The 18,414-nt window shown below is 27.9% G+C and overlaps 1 protein-coding gene across 1 annotated transcript; it reads right to left on the bottom strand.

Annotated features, from left to right (window-relative positions):
• Positions 1 to 14,082: 14,082 nt before the first annotated feature.
• Positions 14,083 to 15,615, bottom strand: LOC109790614 (GDSL esterase/lipase At5g45910). Its single transcript, XM_020349801.2, has 5 exons — positions 15,378 to 15,615; positions 15,045 to 15,263; positions 14,806 to 14,954; positions 14,418 to 14,691; positions 14,083 to 14,324 (listed from the first exon to the last, which is right to left on the bottom strand). The coding sequence occupies exons 1-5, from the start codon at positions 15,613 to 15,615 to the stop codon at positions 14,083 to 14,085; spliced, it is 1,122 nt and encodes a 373-aa protein (XP_020205390.2).
• Positions 15,616 to 18,414: the final 2,799 nt, after the last annotated feature.

Below are 18,414 nucleotides of genomic sequence, written 5' to 3'. Positions count from 1 at the left end.
GCATTGGCTTATTATCTTGCAGTAACTAGTAACTGTAGATCTCAGCCAGCTAGTAAGTAGTAACAGTTGAAACATACAGTAATCGATAATTAGATCTTAATGGCATAAAAGAAAAATTAGAGAAATTTTATAGGAAAATCAACATTATTGCATGCTGTTATAGGTTATGTATCAAGAGGAGCGTTAGGAATAGGAAACATCACACATATCTATTTAGCATAATGCTTCTATTTAGCGTATGCTTCAGTACCCTATGTCTGCTTCCACAGCATCTTTTCATTCTCTCATGTTGCATCGTAGGTTTTTGGTAAAACTTCATAAATTATTCTTACAAGTTTACTAGCAAGACTTGACAAATCTCTCCTCATGAAACTCACCTCTCTCATTTACGGTAGTTACCACTTATATAAGCAAGTGATACTTCTCATTTCAACCTTATATTTACCTTGTATTTAACATTATGAAAGAAAATAAATCTATAAGATAAAGACAATATTTTAATTATGAACAATATCTCAAAAGTAAGATAATACTTTTTTAAAGTCTAAATAATGTTTTAAATATTTGAATTTGATTTGTTTTCCAACATGTTCAAATAGGATCCAATAAATAAAGTATTATGTTTGAGTAGTGTAAAAAGAAAAACTTTGTTGAGAAAGATTTTTTAACAAGATTATTTACAAATAAAATTAATATATATTTTATATCAATGACATGATTATTCAAAATTATACTCTTATATACTTGTTATGACACATTTTTTATTATTTATTAAAATTTATTAAAAGTTACAAAATCACGAATAAAATCCATTAAATAAAAAATGAACTTATAAAATTTGAGAATATTTAGCAAATTTAACCAACGATCCATAATGTATTTAAAAGAGTGTCTTAAGAAATATTATTACTATTATTATATGGTATTAGATGTATTATATTTCAGGTAATTAAATTTCGAGTCTATCTTCTATCCGGTGGTTTCTCCCCTTGAACGTTGTAGATTTTGAATCTATAATAAGTTAAAACAAGGAAATATTTTTTGATAGATACCTCATGTCTAACCTGGACTTAAAAGGAAAATTATCTAGTTTATGGAGAAAAAAGTAAGAAACAAACTATAAAAATATTATCTCTTATTCAAAATGTTCAGATATTTTTTTTTTCCTTTGTACAATCTAAGTATAATTTTTTTAACTTAATTAATGATTTTGAGTCTCGAAAACAATATATGCGTTAAAATATATAGATGCCCATTGGTTCTACTCAATAAAATCCAAATAAAAACGTGTGTTTTCCAGCTTTCAGTTTATCTATATTAATTCTTTCACACATTTGGCATAAGCATATTACAATTTTTGACCCCATAAAACAAAATCGATACACCCATAAAGTCATAAACTCACTTTATTTTCCATCTCATTTTTCACTTCATTTCTTTTAGACATTGAACTTTTTTCCCAGCTTCTTTGGATTAAAATAAGTAAGATCAGTATCCGGCAAATGAGAATCTTTTGTCAATATCAAAAACCTTGTAGAAATCACCCTTTCAGTCACAAAAGCATATACTAAGCATTATGCGTGTACGATGATATCAACTGAAATCTACTCCGGAACACTATTTAATTATATTAAAATGTTATTTGCACCCCCTTCATTTTCTTATTTATCTTACACACATATTTTGTGTTAAAAAAAAATGTGCTTTTTTAAAAAAAAAGTTCTTACACACAGTTGGTCCATTTAAAGTTTACTTTCATGTTACATATTTTAACAAGAGTTTATAATCTATCTCGCGGCAATATCTTAATATTTTTGGTTTTAAAATTGCTAATATTTTATAAATTTTCCTTTGATATTAATTTCTATATATTATTAGTATAAATTTTTTTACACTATAATTAGTAAGAAATTATGTTAAGTATAACTTTTATAATAACTATTATTAAAGACTCCTATAAATTGGACAATAAGAGCTTTTTACACATTTAGTACATCCTATATTTATTCTTTTGTTTTACATTAAAGTTCACATTTTTTAAATCACTGCTTTTTTTTTTTTTTTAAGTAAATGATAAGTTTAGATCAAATATTTCATGCAAGTTAAGAGTTAATTATCAATTTCTTTGAAAATTTTCAGTAAGATTATGGATCGCTTATTTCTTTTTTAGTGCAAGTTTACACACACATTTTAAAATCACACACACTCGTAGAATACATTTACAAATGATTGATCAAGTGTATTAACAAAAATCAAATCCATTATACATAAAATATAAAATATCTTACGTACAAATTTCTTTCGAAAAATGAATGGAGCTAAAAGTACAAATTATACTTCATATTAACAAAAATCAAACCCATTATACGTAAAATATCCTGTGTACAAATTCTTTTGGTAAATGAATGAGGCTACAAGCACAGATTACACTTCGCAAAAGAAGAAAATTGCTAAAGAATCAACAAATAATTGAACAAATATCCTAGCTAGGGGCTGTTCATACACATGGAGCCCCTCAGACAAGCTAAAACTCAGATTTTTCAAGACATCAGCTACTTGGTTAACCTATTTGAAACATTGGTAACATTCCAATTTTTGGTTAATGTCTGCAACTTCAATAATAGAATTGACTAGGGAAGCACAATTATGTGTAGTAGAGCAACCTTCTTCGAGAAACTTGACTGCAATAGCATAATTAGATTCTAAGAAGTGATGTCCTCCCTAATGCCTTTCTCCTTTAATAGACAAAAACCATACCTAGATCCTCCATAATTCAACTTGTAACATTGTACATGACCCTAACATACAAGAGTACCCAAAAAGGAAGCCACCCAGGTGGTTTCTGACAACCCCTCCACAAGTAATGTAGTTCCTATCTTGTTGGAAAATAATTTAAATTTCTGAGATATTATTTAGATGTTAAAAGATATTGATTCTTTTAGGATATTATTTATAATTAAAATATATTATATTTATTTTAGAGATTTATTTCATCTTTTAAGATTATGATGTAAAGTTAATAAATAGAGACTCTTGAGATGAGAAAAAACACCAAATCTGTAAAGGGAGTCACCTCCTTAAATAAAAGAGGAGGTCATATGAAGGAGAATTTCTAAGTTTCGCAAGAAAACTTGTGAATGAGGGTTCCAAGTTTCGTCAGAAAACTTATGAGAAAAGGGTTTTCAAGTTTTATCCGTAAAACATGTGAGGAAAAGATTTTCAAGTTTTATCCATAAAACTTGAAGGGAGGATTTTTAGGATATATGTAATATATTTTGATATAGATAATGAACATCCTTGTGGACATATGCATGAGAGATTGAACCACGTTAAATAAATTTGTGTGATCTTTTTCTATTTATTTTTATAGTATTATTTTAATATATTTCTCATCATTATTGTGCGTAAAAAGAAGAAGAAGATTTCTTGTTCCCAACAACCTTTAACTGCACCATCGCAATTTAGTTTAACAATTCTAAAAGAAGGAGGGAACCACCTAATATTGGAAGCATGTAAGGATCCTACGCTTGGCGTGGCTACCCCATGCTCAATGTCCTCGCATAGAAAGCAACTCATGCTCTCTGTCGCTCTCACGCCCGGTGCCCCATCACTCGCACCCAACGTCACTATAATTTATGACGAACTGTATAATACGTGAGTTTCACACAATCACATCAAATTCCCAAGTATGAAGTTAATCGATAAAATCACTAGGATAATGCCATTACACACTCAATTCACACCACAATTTCACACAATACTTTGTTATCACAGAATTTCATGTGGCTCTATAAATCAAGGGTTTTCACATGATTCACAGACACTCGTAGACTCATGACCACAACACCCAATGTGAAATCAATCATACATACAACTCAAACATAGCATATCACGCTCATAAGAAGAGTACATGCCCTTAATTCCACTTTTCAAACCCAACTATGAATTTCTCCAAGAATTAGATACACAAGCAAAAAGGCAAACATAATCCCTAATCAACATATTAATTGACTCCCAACAAAGAAAACCCTCACTCCCCTTCCAATTTGTGAACACTTGTTGAAAGATGAAAATATGCTCTAGTTCCTCCTGCATTCTCCACTCCATGTTCTTCAGTTCAAAAGTGAAAAGATAAAAGTATAAATGTAACTCCCAAAAACGTAAATTCTTACTCTCCTCTCAAAACCATAGTAACTCATTCAGTTAAACTCTTTTAACTCTAGTTACAAAACTTTTTTCCTCATAAACATAATTGACTTATATTATCCATATTATAGTACACTTTTCTATCCCCTCAATTGAATAGTTGTACTCTTATAAATAATTCACTAATTTGAAATGGAACATAAACATATATGAGAAATGCATGTAACGTACTCTTTTGAATATATATTTTTTATATAGTCAAAATTTTTAAAACTTGTAAAATTTAGTGACACTTATATTTTATTTAATAAATGTTTCTCCTGATTATATAATTTTTAATAAATAATTAATTAGAGACAGTGCGTTAAAAAATTTACCAAAAAACCTAACAAACAAACACTACTAGAATTTCTATTATTACATACGACTTTTCCTGCGAATTTTCCATAAAAATTCGCAGGAAACGTTGTTCCTACAAATTTTTCTACAAAATTTTATCTACAGGTAATACCTTTGTGAATAATATATTTTTGCAAATTTTAAAATTCGCAGGAAAGTTTCCTGCAAAAAAAAATTCACAGGAAAATTTGCAGGAAACTTTCCTGAGAATTTTTTTGCAAGAAATTATGCAGGAATATTTTTTACGAAAAAAATTAAATAAATTACTATAAATTCTTCAACTTTCAAATACTCACAATGAATACATAATCTTTTAAATTCTAAGATTGTAGATTATAAACCTAATATTCAACCATACAAATCAACTTGTAAAGTAAGTGTTGCCCCAAATTATATATACTTTGATTGTTTTATTTTCAAGTGATGTGGGACTTGAAGTTTTTTTAAAATATTAAACTTATAAATTTAAATATATTTTTTTATTTTTCCTGCGGATTAAGATTTGCAGGAAAACCCGTAGGAAAAGTTACCTGTAAAAGTTTTCTACCATTTAGTAAACATTACTTGCGAATTTATTTTTGCAAGAAAATCTGCAAGAAACAAAATAAAATTCTTACAATATTTTCTTGAAATTTTTATCATGGAAAAAAATTTCTATAATTATTAAAATTGTAGCAAAATTTGTAAGAAATATCTGTAAATTATTTTTTGCAAATAAATTCACAAAAAATTTCTACGAATATTTTTTTACAGGAAAATGACACTTTTCTAGTAGTGAAACAAATGAGAGGTGAGTGACAAGATCGGGTAGTCATTTCTATAGAGAAGGGTCTACACTGGTTGGAGAATCAATGAAAATGGCTCCAATATAAAATGCAAGTAGCATTTTACATCGGTTGCCTTTTAACCCATGTGGAAATATATAAAACATAATAATAATATAAATAATAATAATAATAATAAATAAATAAATAAATAAAATAAAAAATACGACAGTCTATCTCTATCTTTTGTCCTTGACAACCTCTTCCACACCTTCCATGTAAATGTAAAAGAAAGTCCCAAAAAAGAAACCCAACCTAAACCCCTCCATGCACCCTCATTCAAACAACATAAATAAACCCTTCAATACACAACTCCAAAGGAACCCTTGCATGTAGAATAAACAATAGGGTGTGCAAAAGAAACCAAATGAATATGTTTGAATTTGAAATTGAACCGTATCTTTTGAAAACATATATAATTAATTTGAAAAAAAAAACCAAACTACAATATTTACATAAAATGGATTTTAAAAATAAATCTACGTCACTTTTAAATAATAAAATAAAATCAAAATAATTTATTTGTCTCTCAAATGTCACAGTTTAATAATTTACAATATCACTTAAAATATTTGAATATTATTTATGGTCATTGTGTTTTTTTATTATTTTTATTTTTATTTTTAATTGTCTTTAGACTATTAAAGTAAATGTTAGTTATCAAATCATGTTTCATAATTAATTTTTCACATGATAATTATAATTCTTCAATGCTTTTGGGTTCATTTCTATGAATTTGTTTGGGTAAACTTTTTTTTTCTTTTAAAAAATATTTTTAATAAAATAAATAATTTTCTATCTTGTATGATGTGTTTGTCTACTTAATTAGTCTCCGAGTTAAATGTCTAATTAGTAAAAGATTTTTAATTTGTTTATAAAGACTGTATTAATCATGACTTCATTCATAAGTTTGAAAGATAAAAACTATTTTTTCTTAAGAAAACTAATTTAAAATTGGTTCAATTCTTAAAACTGATTCAAAATTTGTTGGTTCTAAAGTTGATTCTAAACCAGTTTTAAACATGTTTATAAAATTGGTTTGGTTCTAAACCAGCTTATTGATGTGGTTTAAATGGTTAATAAATCAACTTAGTTTAATAAAATGGTGTAGTACAATTTAGTATGATTTTTTTGAAAAATCGAACCATGCACACCCCTCACATGCATGACACCAAGATCCTTATCATAGATCACAAAATTATCTAGCCAGAACTATAGAAACAATATGAGATGATGTTTAATTAAGTATCAACTCCCTAGTGAAAACCTCGAAGCACTAATCTCCATCAACAACAACAACAAACTCAAACATAACAAATTACTTAAATGGTTACGAGTTGGTGGTGGGTGGTTTAGGGGCAGTTCAATGTGGTAGGGGAGAGGAGAAAAGGGAGACTTTATTGTGAAGAGAGAGAATATGAGGTTAGTGATTCTAAATGAAAGAAACAACACAATTTTAAAATTTAAATCATATTATATTGGTTTAGATTGGAACCTATGTAAAAACTTCTTTTTACTTTGATTCTAATTTGAATTGATGTAAAATGAGTATTTAGCAGCTGGAGCATAAACGTTGTCATAGTCCATGTCTTCCTCTTGGTTGTAGCTTTTAGCCACCAATTGGCCTTATTTCTAATGATAACTTTGGATTCATCAAGTTTATTACAAAAAATCCACCTGTATCTATAATTGGATGATCAAGTGGTGTTGGTACTACCTCCAAACATCATTTCTTTTTAAATTCATTTAATTTTTCTTACATTGTTAGAATCCAACACTCATATATATAGTCTTCTCAATTGTTTTAGGTTTCACTTGTGATAGAAAGGCCATGCACTAATATGCTAGGGACTTTGTATGTCGGGTGTTTTGAACATTTTATGTCAGCCTAGAAATGACATAGATCTGACGACATAGAATGTTCACACATATTATGTCGGATGGTCAATGCTCGTCATAATATGAGTATCCAATGTGATTTAAAAAATCACATTGACACCCACATTCTATGATGAGTATGATTACACTCATCATAGAATATTCACTTTCTACAATGAGTATGGTCCACCTATTATAGAAAATGTATTTTTTTAATATTTTGTTCAGTTTTCATTTTCCAAAACCTTTACAAAAAAAAAATACAATTCAAGCTATTAATATAGCATATGGTTGTTTAGTTACAATATCTCTCATTTAAATTCAAATAATGTACAAAGTAAACTAACTAGCAATCAAAGAGAGTTAACAATAAAGTTAAAATTAACAATAATTTTCATTAATTAATAACAATAAACAAATACTATAAGAACATACCAATGTTATTGAATGACAATGAAGTTAAAGTAAACTAGCCAATGTATACAAAGAAAACTAAAACAATGTATAAAAGGATAAATCAATCCTCAAAGCGACCCAAGACAAGTTGATACTCATCTTTTGTGGATATCTTCCAACTCTTCCTCAACAAATAGAGTTAGATTTTTGAATACCTACAGTAAATTCAAAATAAAGATAGGTTAAACATTAGTCTAGCATTAAATTATCATTTAAAGTAATTAAAATTGACTTGAAAATGTATTACTTGCCTCCATGAGTCCCTAATGTTAACGGTAATAATAGTTAACATGTGCTTCGTCACATAATAGTTGCATTCATGATTACCTAATTAACGTGGAAATTACAATTTAGTGAATATCAAACATAAATAAAGCATGGTTAAAATATATTTTAATTCAACTATAAGTATTATTAAGTTGATAGTTGACTTGCTTTTGAAGCAATATATTAAAGTTTCTTTCGAGCTATTGGAGGAAGCCCTCGAGAGATTAAGCTTGCATTCAAAGACCTATGAAAATGAATGATAAACTGAAAATAGTTAAAGAATAAAATTATTAATTGTTTCATGAAATTATAAAAAAAACATAATGTCAATGAGATGTTTAACAAGTGACTCGGTAGTATTTTGTGTAATGAACACAAGAGAACTACAAGAAACTACCTCAAAATTATAATGAGGAGCTGTCAATGTGCTCTGCATTTTGTAATAATGTTAGAAACTTGTAAGTTACTGTAAAATTTAAATCAAATATAATACAATCACTTACCGATTCAAATAAGGTACTAAGTAGACCTTTTTAATTTCCTCCTAGCTTGAATTGGTCTATCAAATATTCCTTCACCTCAATGTCTTTATATTCCTAAAACACTGGATGACAATTGAATCAATGAAACCATAATAAGCATTTTGCATCTCCACATAGAGGTGATGAAGAGACCTTAAATTTTGTGAAAATAAACATATTGTTAGGAATGTGTAATTAATTGAATATATTAATAAAAATCATTACAACTAATACTTACTCAATTTATAATTGCATCATTGATATGGAAAGGAAGTCATCACCAGAAACAATGTCCATGGCATCACATTGAATACCTCTACATCATGCTTTTTAAGATCTAGTGCTACCAAAGCCAATCGATGGAGAAGAGAAAGCTTAGAAGGTGTTGCATTTGTAGTAACAGCTGCTTTTCCCTTTCCAAAATTAACCTAAACATCATAGAATACAAACTATTAAGTAAAACACAATTAATTAAGGATATAATTTAGAATGTAGTAAATTGAAACATTAATTACCTTAGACACCACTACTAGAAAAATTAAAATTAGAGAGGGAATGAATTCGTCACAAAACAGTATAAAATCTGTCACAAAACAAATTAGTGACGGAATTTGTGACGGAACTAATTTCGTCACAAAAATTGGCGTCACAAAATATTTAGTGACAGATAATTTTAGTCCATCACAATCAGTGACGGAATTAAGGCATCACAAATTTCGTCACTAATTTCTAATATTAAATGTTCATAAATTAATAAAATTTCGTCACAAATTGTGACGAACTTAGTGAGGGACTTGTTTCCGTCATAAATTTGTGACGAAATTTGTGACTTCGTCACAAATTTGTGATGGGTTTAATCCGTCACAAATTTGTGACGGAATTTGTGATTCCCTCACAAATTTGTGATGGATTAAAGCCTCACAAATTTGTGATGGATTAAGACGGATTTAATCCATCACAAATTTGTGAGGGATATGTGCCTCTTATTAATGCCAGAAGTTGAGAGGGATGTTGGCCTCTCATGAGGGTTCTATTTCACGACATTTCACTTTTTTATCATGTTTTATCCTTACTTACACAATATCTAGGAGACTTCCCAGAAGGTCACTCATCCCTATATTACTCTAAGTCAAGCACGCTTAACTGTGAAGTTCTTATGAAATAAGCTACCAAAATGTATATGTATATTATCAGTATAACTTGTACAAATTAATTCATTTAAGTCATCCTCAACTATACAATCTCATACTTGTACTTAATAATAATATATAATAATTTTATATTACAAATAATAATAATAATAATAATAATATATTTAATTAATATTTATTTATATATACTTACTTTTATAATTAACAATCTACTTATTTCTATTTAAAATTATAATTTACATTATTTATTTTTATAATTTATAATGATAATATAATTTATAAAATTATAAATATTTTTTTATTACATACCTATAAATTAAATTTTAACATTTTAAATAAATTATTAAATAATTTAATATATTTATTTATCTTAAATCAATGATATAAAATTCAAAAAATGTATTTATCCTTGTTTTATTTTTTAATTATCAATCATTAATAAAATACTAACTTAAAATCTTATTTAATTATATCATATATTTTCACATCAAATTTAAAATTAGATATTAGTTATACAAAAACATTAAGATCATATAGTAAATTGTCAATAAGATTTTAGTTAAATAATTTAAAATATTTAGTATTTTAATTATAAAATAATTTATTCCAAAGCTAATTAATTTTTTCTATATTAATTATTAGTAAAATTTAACAACTTTTAATTTAACAATTAGATCGATGAAATTCAACACACATCATGAGTTATTGAGCATAATTACTTTATCAAGAATTATTTCGTAAATTATTTAATTTCTTCACTCTCTCTCTCTATCTCTCTCTCTTAGAGGGAGAAAGGAGGATTTTACTAACACCGGTGTAACTTTTACTAAGTATTACACCGCTCAATAACTTTATATTAAATGTGAATTTTGTAAATCCAACTGTTAGATTAAAAGTTCATATCACTTTATATGTTTATATCAAATTTTGTTAAAATTGAATAACATTGTGAAGGTAATCAAAATGTTCATATTTTAATATATTTTGAAATATATATATTACGTTAATTTTGTTTTATAAGAATGAAGTATCAAATCATCTTGGATTAATATTAAATTTTGTATATATGATTTAAGAGTAAAGAATTTTCAATTTAACGGTTGAATTTACAGAATTCTCATTTAATATAAAGTTATTAAGCGGTGTAATACTTAGTAAAAGTTATACCGGTGTTATTATAACTCTCCTCATATATATATATATATATATATATATATATATATACCTTTTTTAATATATGATTGTCAATTTTGGTAAAAATTTCTTAAATTTTTTACAAATATAAATTTGTCGGACATATTCCATCAGTAATATAACTTTTTCTACGAATTTTTTTCCATTAGAAAATATAAATTTTCCGACGGATAAATTTGTCATAATTTACAAAAAATAACATATATTCTTTAATTCTGCATAATTCTTACATATAAAAATTTCATAAATAAAATTTAATATTTTGAGAGGGATCAATAATTTCTCACAAATTTTGTAGCTATTTGTGACGGAATTTGTGACAAAATACAAATGTTGACAAAAATTTCGTCACAAAATCCGTCACTGACTTATTTATTATAGTATTGTGACGCATTTTTGTGAGGAAATATTTATATAGGAACTTAATCCGTCACTAATTTTATTTTTCTTATTCAGTGACGGATTTTGTGACAGATTAAATTTTGTCTCTAAAAAATTCGTCACAAAATCCGTCACAAATTTTATTTTTTTATTTAGTGATGAAAATTGTGACAGATTTTTTAGAGACAAAATCCGTCACAAATTTTATTTTTTTTATTTAGTGACGAAATTTGTGACAGATTTTTTAGAGACAAAATATAATCCGTCACTAATTTTATTTTTTTTATTTAGTGACGAAATTTGTGACGAATTTTTTAGAGACAAAATTTAATCCGTCACAAAATCCGTCACTAATTTTATTTTTTTATTCAGTGACGAAATTTATGACGGATTTTTTAGAGACAAAATTTAATCCGTCACAAAATTCGTCACTAATTTTATTTTTTTATTCAGTGACGAAATTTGTGACGAATTTTTTAGAGACAAAATTTAATCCGTCACAAAATCCGTCACTAATTTCAATAAATGGCAGTCCGTCACAAAAAATAAAATTCCCTCACAAAATTTGTCACTATTAGTGACAATATTTTTTCCGTCACAAAAATTCATCACAAATATTAATTTTTCTAGTAGTGCACGTGAACCCTATTTAGCCTACTCAGCCATAGAATAAAGGTGCCTAGGGTTTGGCCTATAGTTTGAACCTCTATAGTGCGCATAAGGACTTAAGCGCCATGCTCTCTAACATCAACAACCTCCACCCATACCATATCATCTAGAATCACCTGGTGGTGGATGGTTGACCCCAACATGTGTACCTTACCTATGGTCACCAACTGCTCAAAGATGTCATCAATGTATAATTGCACCTCTAGTGGTACCCCATCAACAACATCATCCCTCGATGCATTAGGGGCAACACAACTCCACTTCATGTTAACAAGAGGAGGAGGAGGAAGAGTGCAATAGGAGCTATCAATGCAAGTTGTTCTTTGGGGTCCTCTAACAGCTCCACCTTCTTGGCACCATACATCTCTCCTTGCACTTCAGCTTTAAAGCATGTGCAGTCATCATCACTAACTTGTGATCTAGTGACATGCCTAGCTAAAGGAGCTCCAAAAATAGTGTGGATGCCTTTACCTCATCCAATTGAACGGATACGACCCAGATGCTTTGGACAACCAATCGCAACTATCAAAATGTCTTCATTCCCCTCCTTAACAAATTTCTTAGGCGTGAATTGGTGTTCTAAATCATGTTACAACACAATAGTTTAAATAACTATATGTTAGTAATTCATGATCAATAATGCATCCAACATATGGAAAATAGGATATTTACAATCTTTTCTACTACAACTCGAGCTGCCTCATTTGTGTACTCTCCTAAATTTCTCTGTTGAGCATTTTTCTATTTGGCATGATAAGTGGGTTGACTTTTGTTGACCGATTCCTAATCCATCATCAAGAGAAGTAGAAGTCTCCTTAATCATATTATCCTCAAGCTTCTCATGTCCCTCATGAGACAGTACATGGGTGTAGATATTAAGTACCTATAGGTCTTGTGCTTGCTTCCTCTTTTCCTATTACAGGTTGAGCACTGACCATCCCATTTTGGTAATTTGTTGCAAAATATGCTAACTAAGAAAGTTGTTGACATTAGTTACGAATTTAGAAATTTTAAGTTGTGGGTGGAATATGGCAATAAGACAATACTTATACATAAACTTGTAACATTAAAAATATTATGTCACTTTAAAAAAATGCAAATATATAATATATTAGAATTATTTTATATGATTTTTAATATTTATTGTTATGAATATAATTAGTATTGTCACAATTAATTTAATCTACAAATGATATTATATTTTTTTTAAAATAAGAGTATAATGATAAAGAAAAAAATACTATATTTACATTTTTTTTTAAAACTTTTAACTAATCTATATCTAATACAATAAATAAGAATAAAAAAACAATAATTTAAAAAAAAATATGTAATATTCACAATGACAATGTCACTCGTTATCAAAATTTGACATTTTCTTAACACTTAAGCGCATACGTGCACACATATACTAGAACATATTATGATATAGTATATATATTATATATAAAAAAAAACTTTAAAAATTAAGTTTATTTATATGCAGGTTTAATTTTATCAAATTTTAATTTTTTTGAAAAGAAATTATTATATTATCTAAGGAAACTTATGGATATTGTATATATTGTGTGTTATTTGTAAAATACAAAGGTTGTAAAATGTTAGTGGGGCAACTATCCCCACAATATACTATGTAGATCTATCGTTGGTTGACACCATTTAATTTAACTTATGTCATGTGTAAAGTAACTTACTTTCATAAACCACCCTTCAATGGAACTTGATATTATGAATAAAATGATTCATTAGAAAATATAATCTTAGTTGAATGAGTTGGTATTTTTTGGGTGATATCATTAAATATAACAAAATTAGTTGAGAATTGTAGCATAAATATTTTTTACACTCAAAACTCAAGGAATGTGTTATTTTGTAATAAAAAATATTTAAAAATTAATATAAATCTCCATAGTTAAAGATAATAATATATAGTATCATGGTGCAAATTTTAAATTTTTTTAATAAAAATAGAATTGATTGCATAGAGGATGGATGAACATTAAGAAAAATGATAAGTGGAAACAATTTCCTATAAAGAGTTAGGAGTACAATTAGCACAACAACAACATAAGATCCCCATTGAAGCTATATGTCTTGATTGGGTTTATTGTGTACAAAATATTGTAAAAATATATATAAATATTAATTTTGAGTTTATGAAAATAAGTAAAGCTTCTCCTAATGAATGAGTTAATTTTAAGCTATCTTGAAAGTGGGAGATTTAAGAGAAGGACTTGCAAAAGGTCCTTCAACTATTCCTTTTGCTATTAGCCTATAAGCTGCTTCAGTTAAGTGTGCTCCATCCCAATTTATATGTTTTGAAGGGTCAGAACAAACCGTTGAAGCAAAACTCCCACAAAATATATGTACATCAACATTGTAGGGTTCACCTTTACCACAACATGCTTTAAAAGTGTCAATCTTACCAAAAGAAAACCCTGCATCATTAATGTACATAAATAAAGCATAAGATACAAACAAGTCATAATAGAATTGCTTGTCTAATATAAGAAATTAAAAATACCACGTACCATATTGTTGTGGCGCTTCAAATAAACGTTTGGCATTAGCGTAATAATCAAAATATACTATCTTAACATGGTTGTTTTTTTGTCTTAGTGTCTCTATGGCTTGATTGAGCTGCCAATTATAGTATTTAATGAAATCATTATAAGCTGCTAAGCACCCAAATTGATCATATTCATCTTTTTTACCACTGTTCACTATTGTTAAGACAGCAGAATTACATCCAATTGGGAAGTTCCCTGGCACTACTATCTCTACTGCTCCTTCTTCAATTAATTCCTGATAAATAAGCAAAAACAAAATGGATTTTCATATTAATCTAGAGCTACTCAATAATATTTCTAATAAAAAGTTGAAGTCCACATTTCAATGCTTAAATTTGATATGACATACAGTAGTGACATTGATTATTTCTTCAATAATTAGTGGAACTATTTCACGAAGTTCTGCAATATTTTTGTATGATAAGATAAGTGCGTTAATATCATTTCCACCGATTTCTCCGACGAGAAACAATGAACTTCTAAAGTAGTTATCACACTCTGTCATAGAATAGAATAAAATTTGTAAGCCATATTGGAAAAATAATCATGTATATAGTAGAAACATTACTAAAGGAACTTTGGTAAAACCTTGTTTATTTTTGCAAAGGGAAGGTTTTAGCTTCTTAAACCAATCAAGTTGAACACTTAATGAAATATTCGTCAATGGTGGAATGAGTTTTTTTTGTATGAAATAATCCATATTAAGTGCAGTTGCACCCGCAAATGCAAAATTTACTCCTTGCCTAATGTCTTGGCCTTTGGTGAGATTAAGATATGCTGGCAACATTGGCAAGCCATATGCCTCGGCTGCAATTGAAACAACCATATATTAGTATTTTCTTGAATTAGCAACACATTGTTTATGTTCCCTTCCTATCAAGGAAATTCTATTAAGCTATCTAAAACACCAATGGCATATACCTATAAAATCTATGATTAATCTTCCATTCGACATACGTCCAGACGGATGTTTGAAGTATGTTGATCCATATGGGCTATCGCCATCCATAGATGGGTAGTAAGTAGCAGCATTTCCGGTGTCACTTATAGAATCACCAAAATTGAATATAGCTTCATACGGGAGAGGATTGGCATTTGAAATAACATTTTCAAGAAAACCACATGTAAAGGTGATGCAAAAGATAATGATCATTTTCATGATGTTAGAGTAAGCTAATAAAGGTGTAAATGAAATTTGTGTGTTGATGGGCACAAGAATATCAATTGGAATTGAGTATTATATATTGTCACATAAACAACTATTTCATCGTGCAATGTTGCTGTCATTTTAATTTGACACCGTTTAACTATTTTGTTTCTTAAAATAAAGAGTTACAAGTTGTATTCTCATTCATTTAACTAACACATATACATCCTTAATATATATTTTTTTACTTTTTAACATTACTTGTGTTGTTATTTTAGTCATTCTATGACAATATGTTGCTTCTTTTTGACTTTTCATAACAAGATTGATTAACAACAATTAAAGGCCGTAGAGATTTTCGTATATGCATGGACAAAAGTGTCTTTATTCATTAACAAATTATTTGCATCATCATTATAACTTTGTTATGGATCAAAGATTAGTTGCTCTACATTACTGAACTTAAAATTAAAGATAATTTTTTGTTTTTAAATTTGATTCCCAAAGAAGGATACATAAATTTAACAATTCAATAGATATAATATATGTTGGAAAATAATTATATATTTTTTTATTTTTAAAAGGAATGCTTAATTTAGAACCTTTAGAAAGTTATATTAATCATACTAAATTAGTCTTCTTTGACATTTAATTTGTGTCAAATTTAAATCTTTTCTATTTTTTTATCATAATCTTGAACTATTTCTATTAACAAAAGCCATAAAGTTGGTTATCTCTTTCTTTCCTAAATTTTATAAGAGGGAGTTAAACACATACATCAAAGGAAAACACATTTAAACAATGATTACAATTTAATGTGTTTCGTGTACCTAAATTATACTATTTTTATTTTATTTTTGGTCTCGTAAATTTTTTATTTTTCTTTTCATCACTCTTCTTATTTTAAAATTTATAATACATTATTTTTTTCCATTTATCACACTATTACATTTTGTTCATTTTAAGTTAGTCACTTTGGAAAAAAAAATTGGTAGGAACTAAAAGTAATTTAGTTGTATATTAAAAGGACAAAAGGCAAAAAACGTGAATAATATTACAACTAAAACCAAATAAGTTGGACCAAAATATAAATAAAAAAATAACTAGGAAAATTTAAAAATTCAAAAATTTTATAAGAATCAACACTAAAAAAAAGTAATATTACATTTATCAAAACTATGTTTATACATATAATATATTATTTGTGTAGTTGAAATTGTTATGGTAAAAACTTTATTGGAAGTGATAAGTCTTGAATTTATAGTTTGAAGATATCGATTGATAACTATATCGACAAAAGATCACTTTTATATAAAAATCAAAAGACATATTCAAATAAAACAACACAACACAAATAATTAAAGCTAGTCAAGATTATAATCACTACTTTGAAACCATTGAACTTGTCAGGCAAGGTTTATGTGTAGGTGAAAGACGTAATTGTTTTTCTCTTACTACTGTAGACTATGATTGGGGTTAAAAATAGAGTTGCAACTTCAAAAATGTCAATAATGGGGGTGCTATATGTAGAAACCCTAATGGCCAAGTCAATATCCACAAAGTAATTACTAGTTATAAAGGACAAGATGTATATATGTGGAGAAAATGCCTTGTGATCGTGTATATAGGCATAGAGTGAGGTGAGACATTTGATAGTTTAGTAGCATCACTTTGTAGTTTATTTTCAAAGGAGTATCAACACAAGGTTGGCCTGCACAATCTGATGCACATTGTGCATAAAACGTAATGGTCAGGAAAACATAGTTGTCATATCTCCCTTTTCTTTGGGTTTTCAACACATGGCTAACATGCATTGGTTAGACACCAAAAACACAATTTCCATCTATGTTTTAATTTCCACAACCAAGTGACATGGGCAGAGTGACAACCTTGGAGGTGGCCAAGCACTAGACACAAATAAAATGTTAATTAAATATATTTTATTATTATGAAAAATATTCTTTTTAAAGATAAATATTTTATCATAATACACTTTTTTTAGTTAAACACTCAAATGAGGTATTTTTGAATGATTTGTTTTTTTATAAAATCATTCTCAACTAAAATGAAGTACTTTTAATGAAGTCAAATTACATATCTTATCAAAAAAGATTGCTAAAATGGACAATTGAATTACATTGGAAAGAAATGTATATATTTTCATGTCATATGTGTAACAACTTGAATGCATCAGAATAAGAGGAATCTAGAGATTTGTATAGATGTGACGATGTGTAGTTGATGATGACTTAAAGAAATTAACTTTTACTACCTATACCAACAACATGCATCTACTTTTCGGTAGCTCATTACTAAAAGAACTTAATAACTAAGCATGCATGGCTTGAAGCACTTTAGAGCTGGGTGACCTTCTGAGAAATTTTCTTGAAAGTGTGCGAGTAAGGACAAAGCATGTTGAAAAGTCTTATGCTGGTTTGTAGGGTCAATTGTTGATCCTAAAAGCAAACGAGCATCTCATAAAGCAATACCCACAAAGGGTTCTAACCTATGAAGAGTTTTAATTGGTGAAGGATTCTGATCAATAAGGAATTGTGTTAAGTGTCATCATGTGAAACATCCTAGAGTAGAGCCTTTGAGACACCAAATCTGAGAGGTATTAGAAATTGTGTCAAAGCAAATCCTCTCTCCCAACACAGTATGGTTCAGGGATGGATCAAATAGAAGTTGGTGGGCTTGTGATTGCTCGAATTTATTTAAGGTTGAGTTGTTTAAATATAGCTTATGTAATATGGATAAGGTTGAGAAAAAAGAACATAATGCCATATAACTATTATATTAGAAATAAAATAT

This window comes from Cajanus cajan, chromosome 3, assembly GCF_000230855.2.
Source record: "Cajanus cajan strain Asha chromosome 3, NIPB_CcT2T_4, whole genome shotgun sequence".
Taxonomy (NCBI): domain Eukaryota; kingdom Viridiplantae; phylum Streptophyta; class Magnoliopsida; order Fabales; family Fabaceae; genus Cajanus; species Cajanus cajan.
Note: the sequence above shows the minus strand (reverse complement) of the source record. Positions and strands in the feature narration are given on the sequence as shown.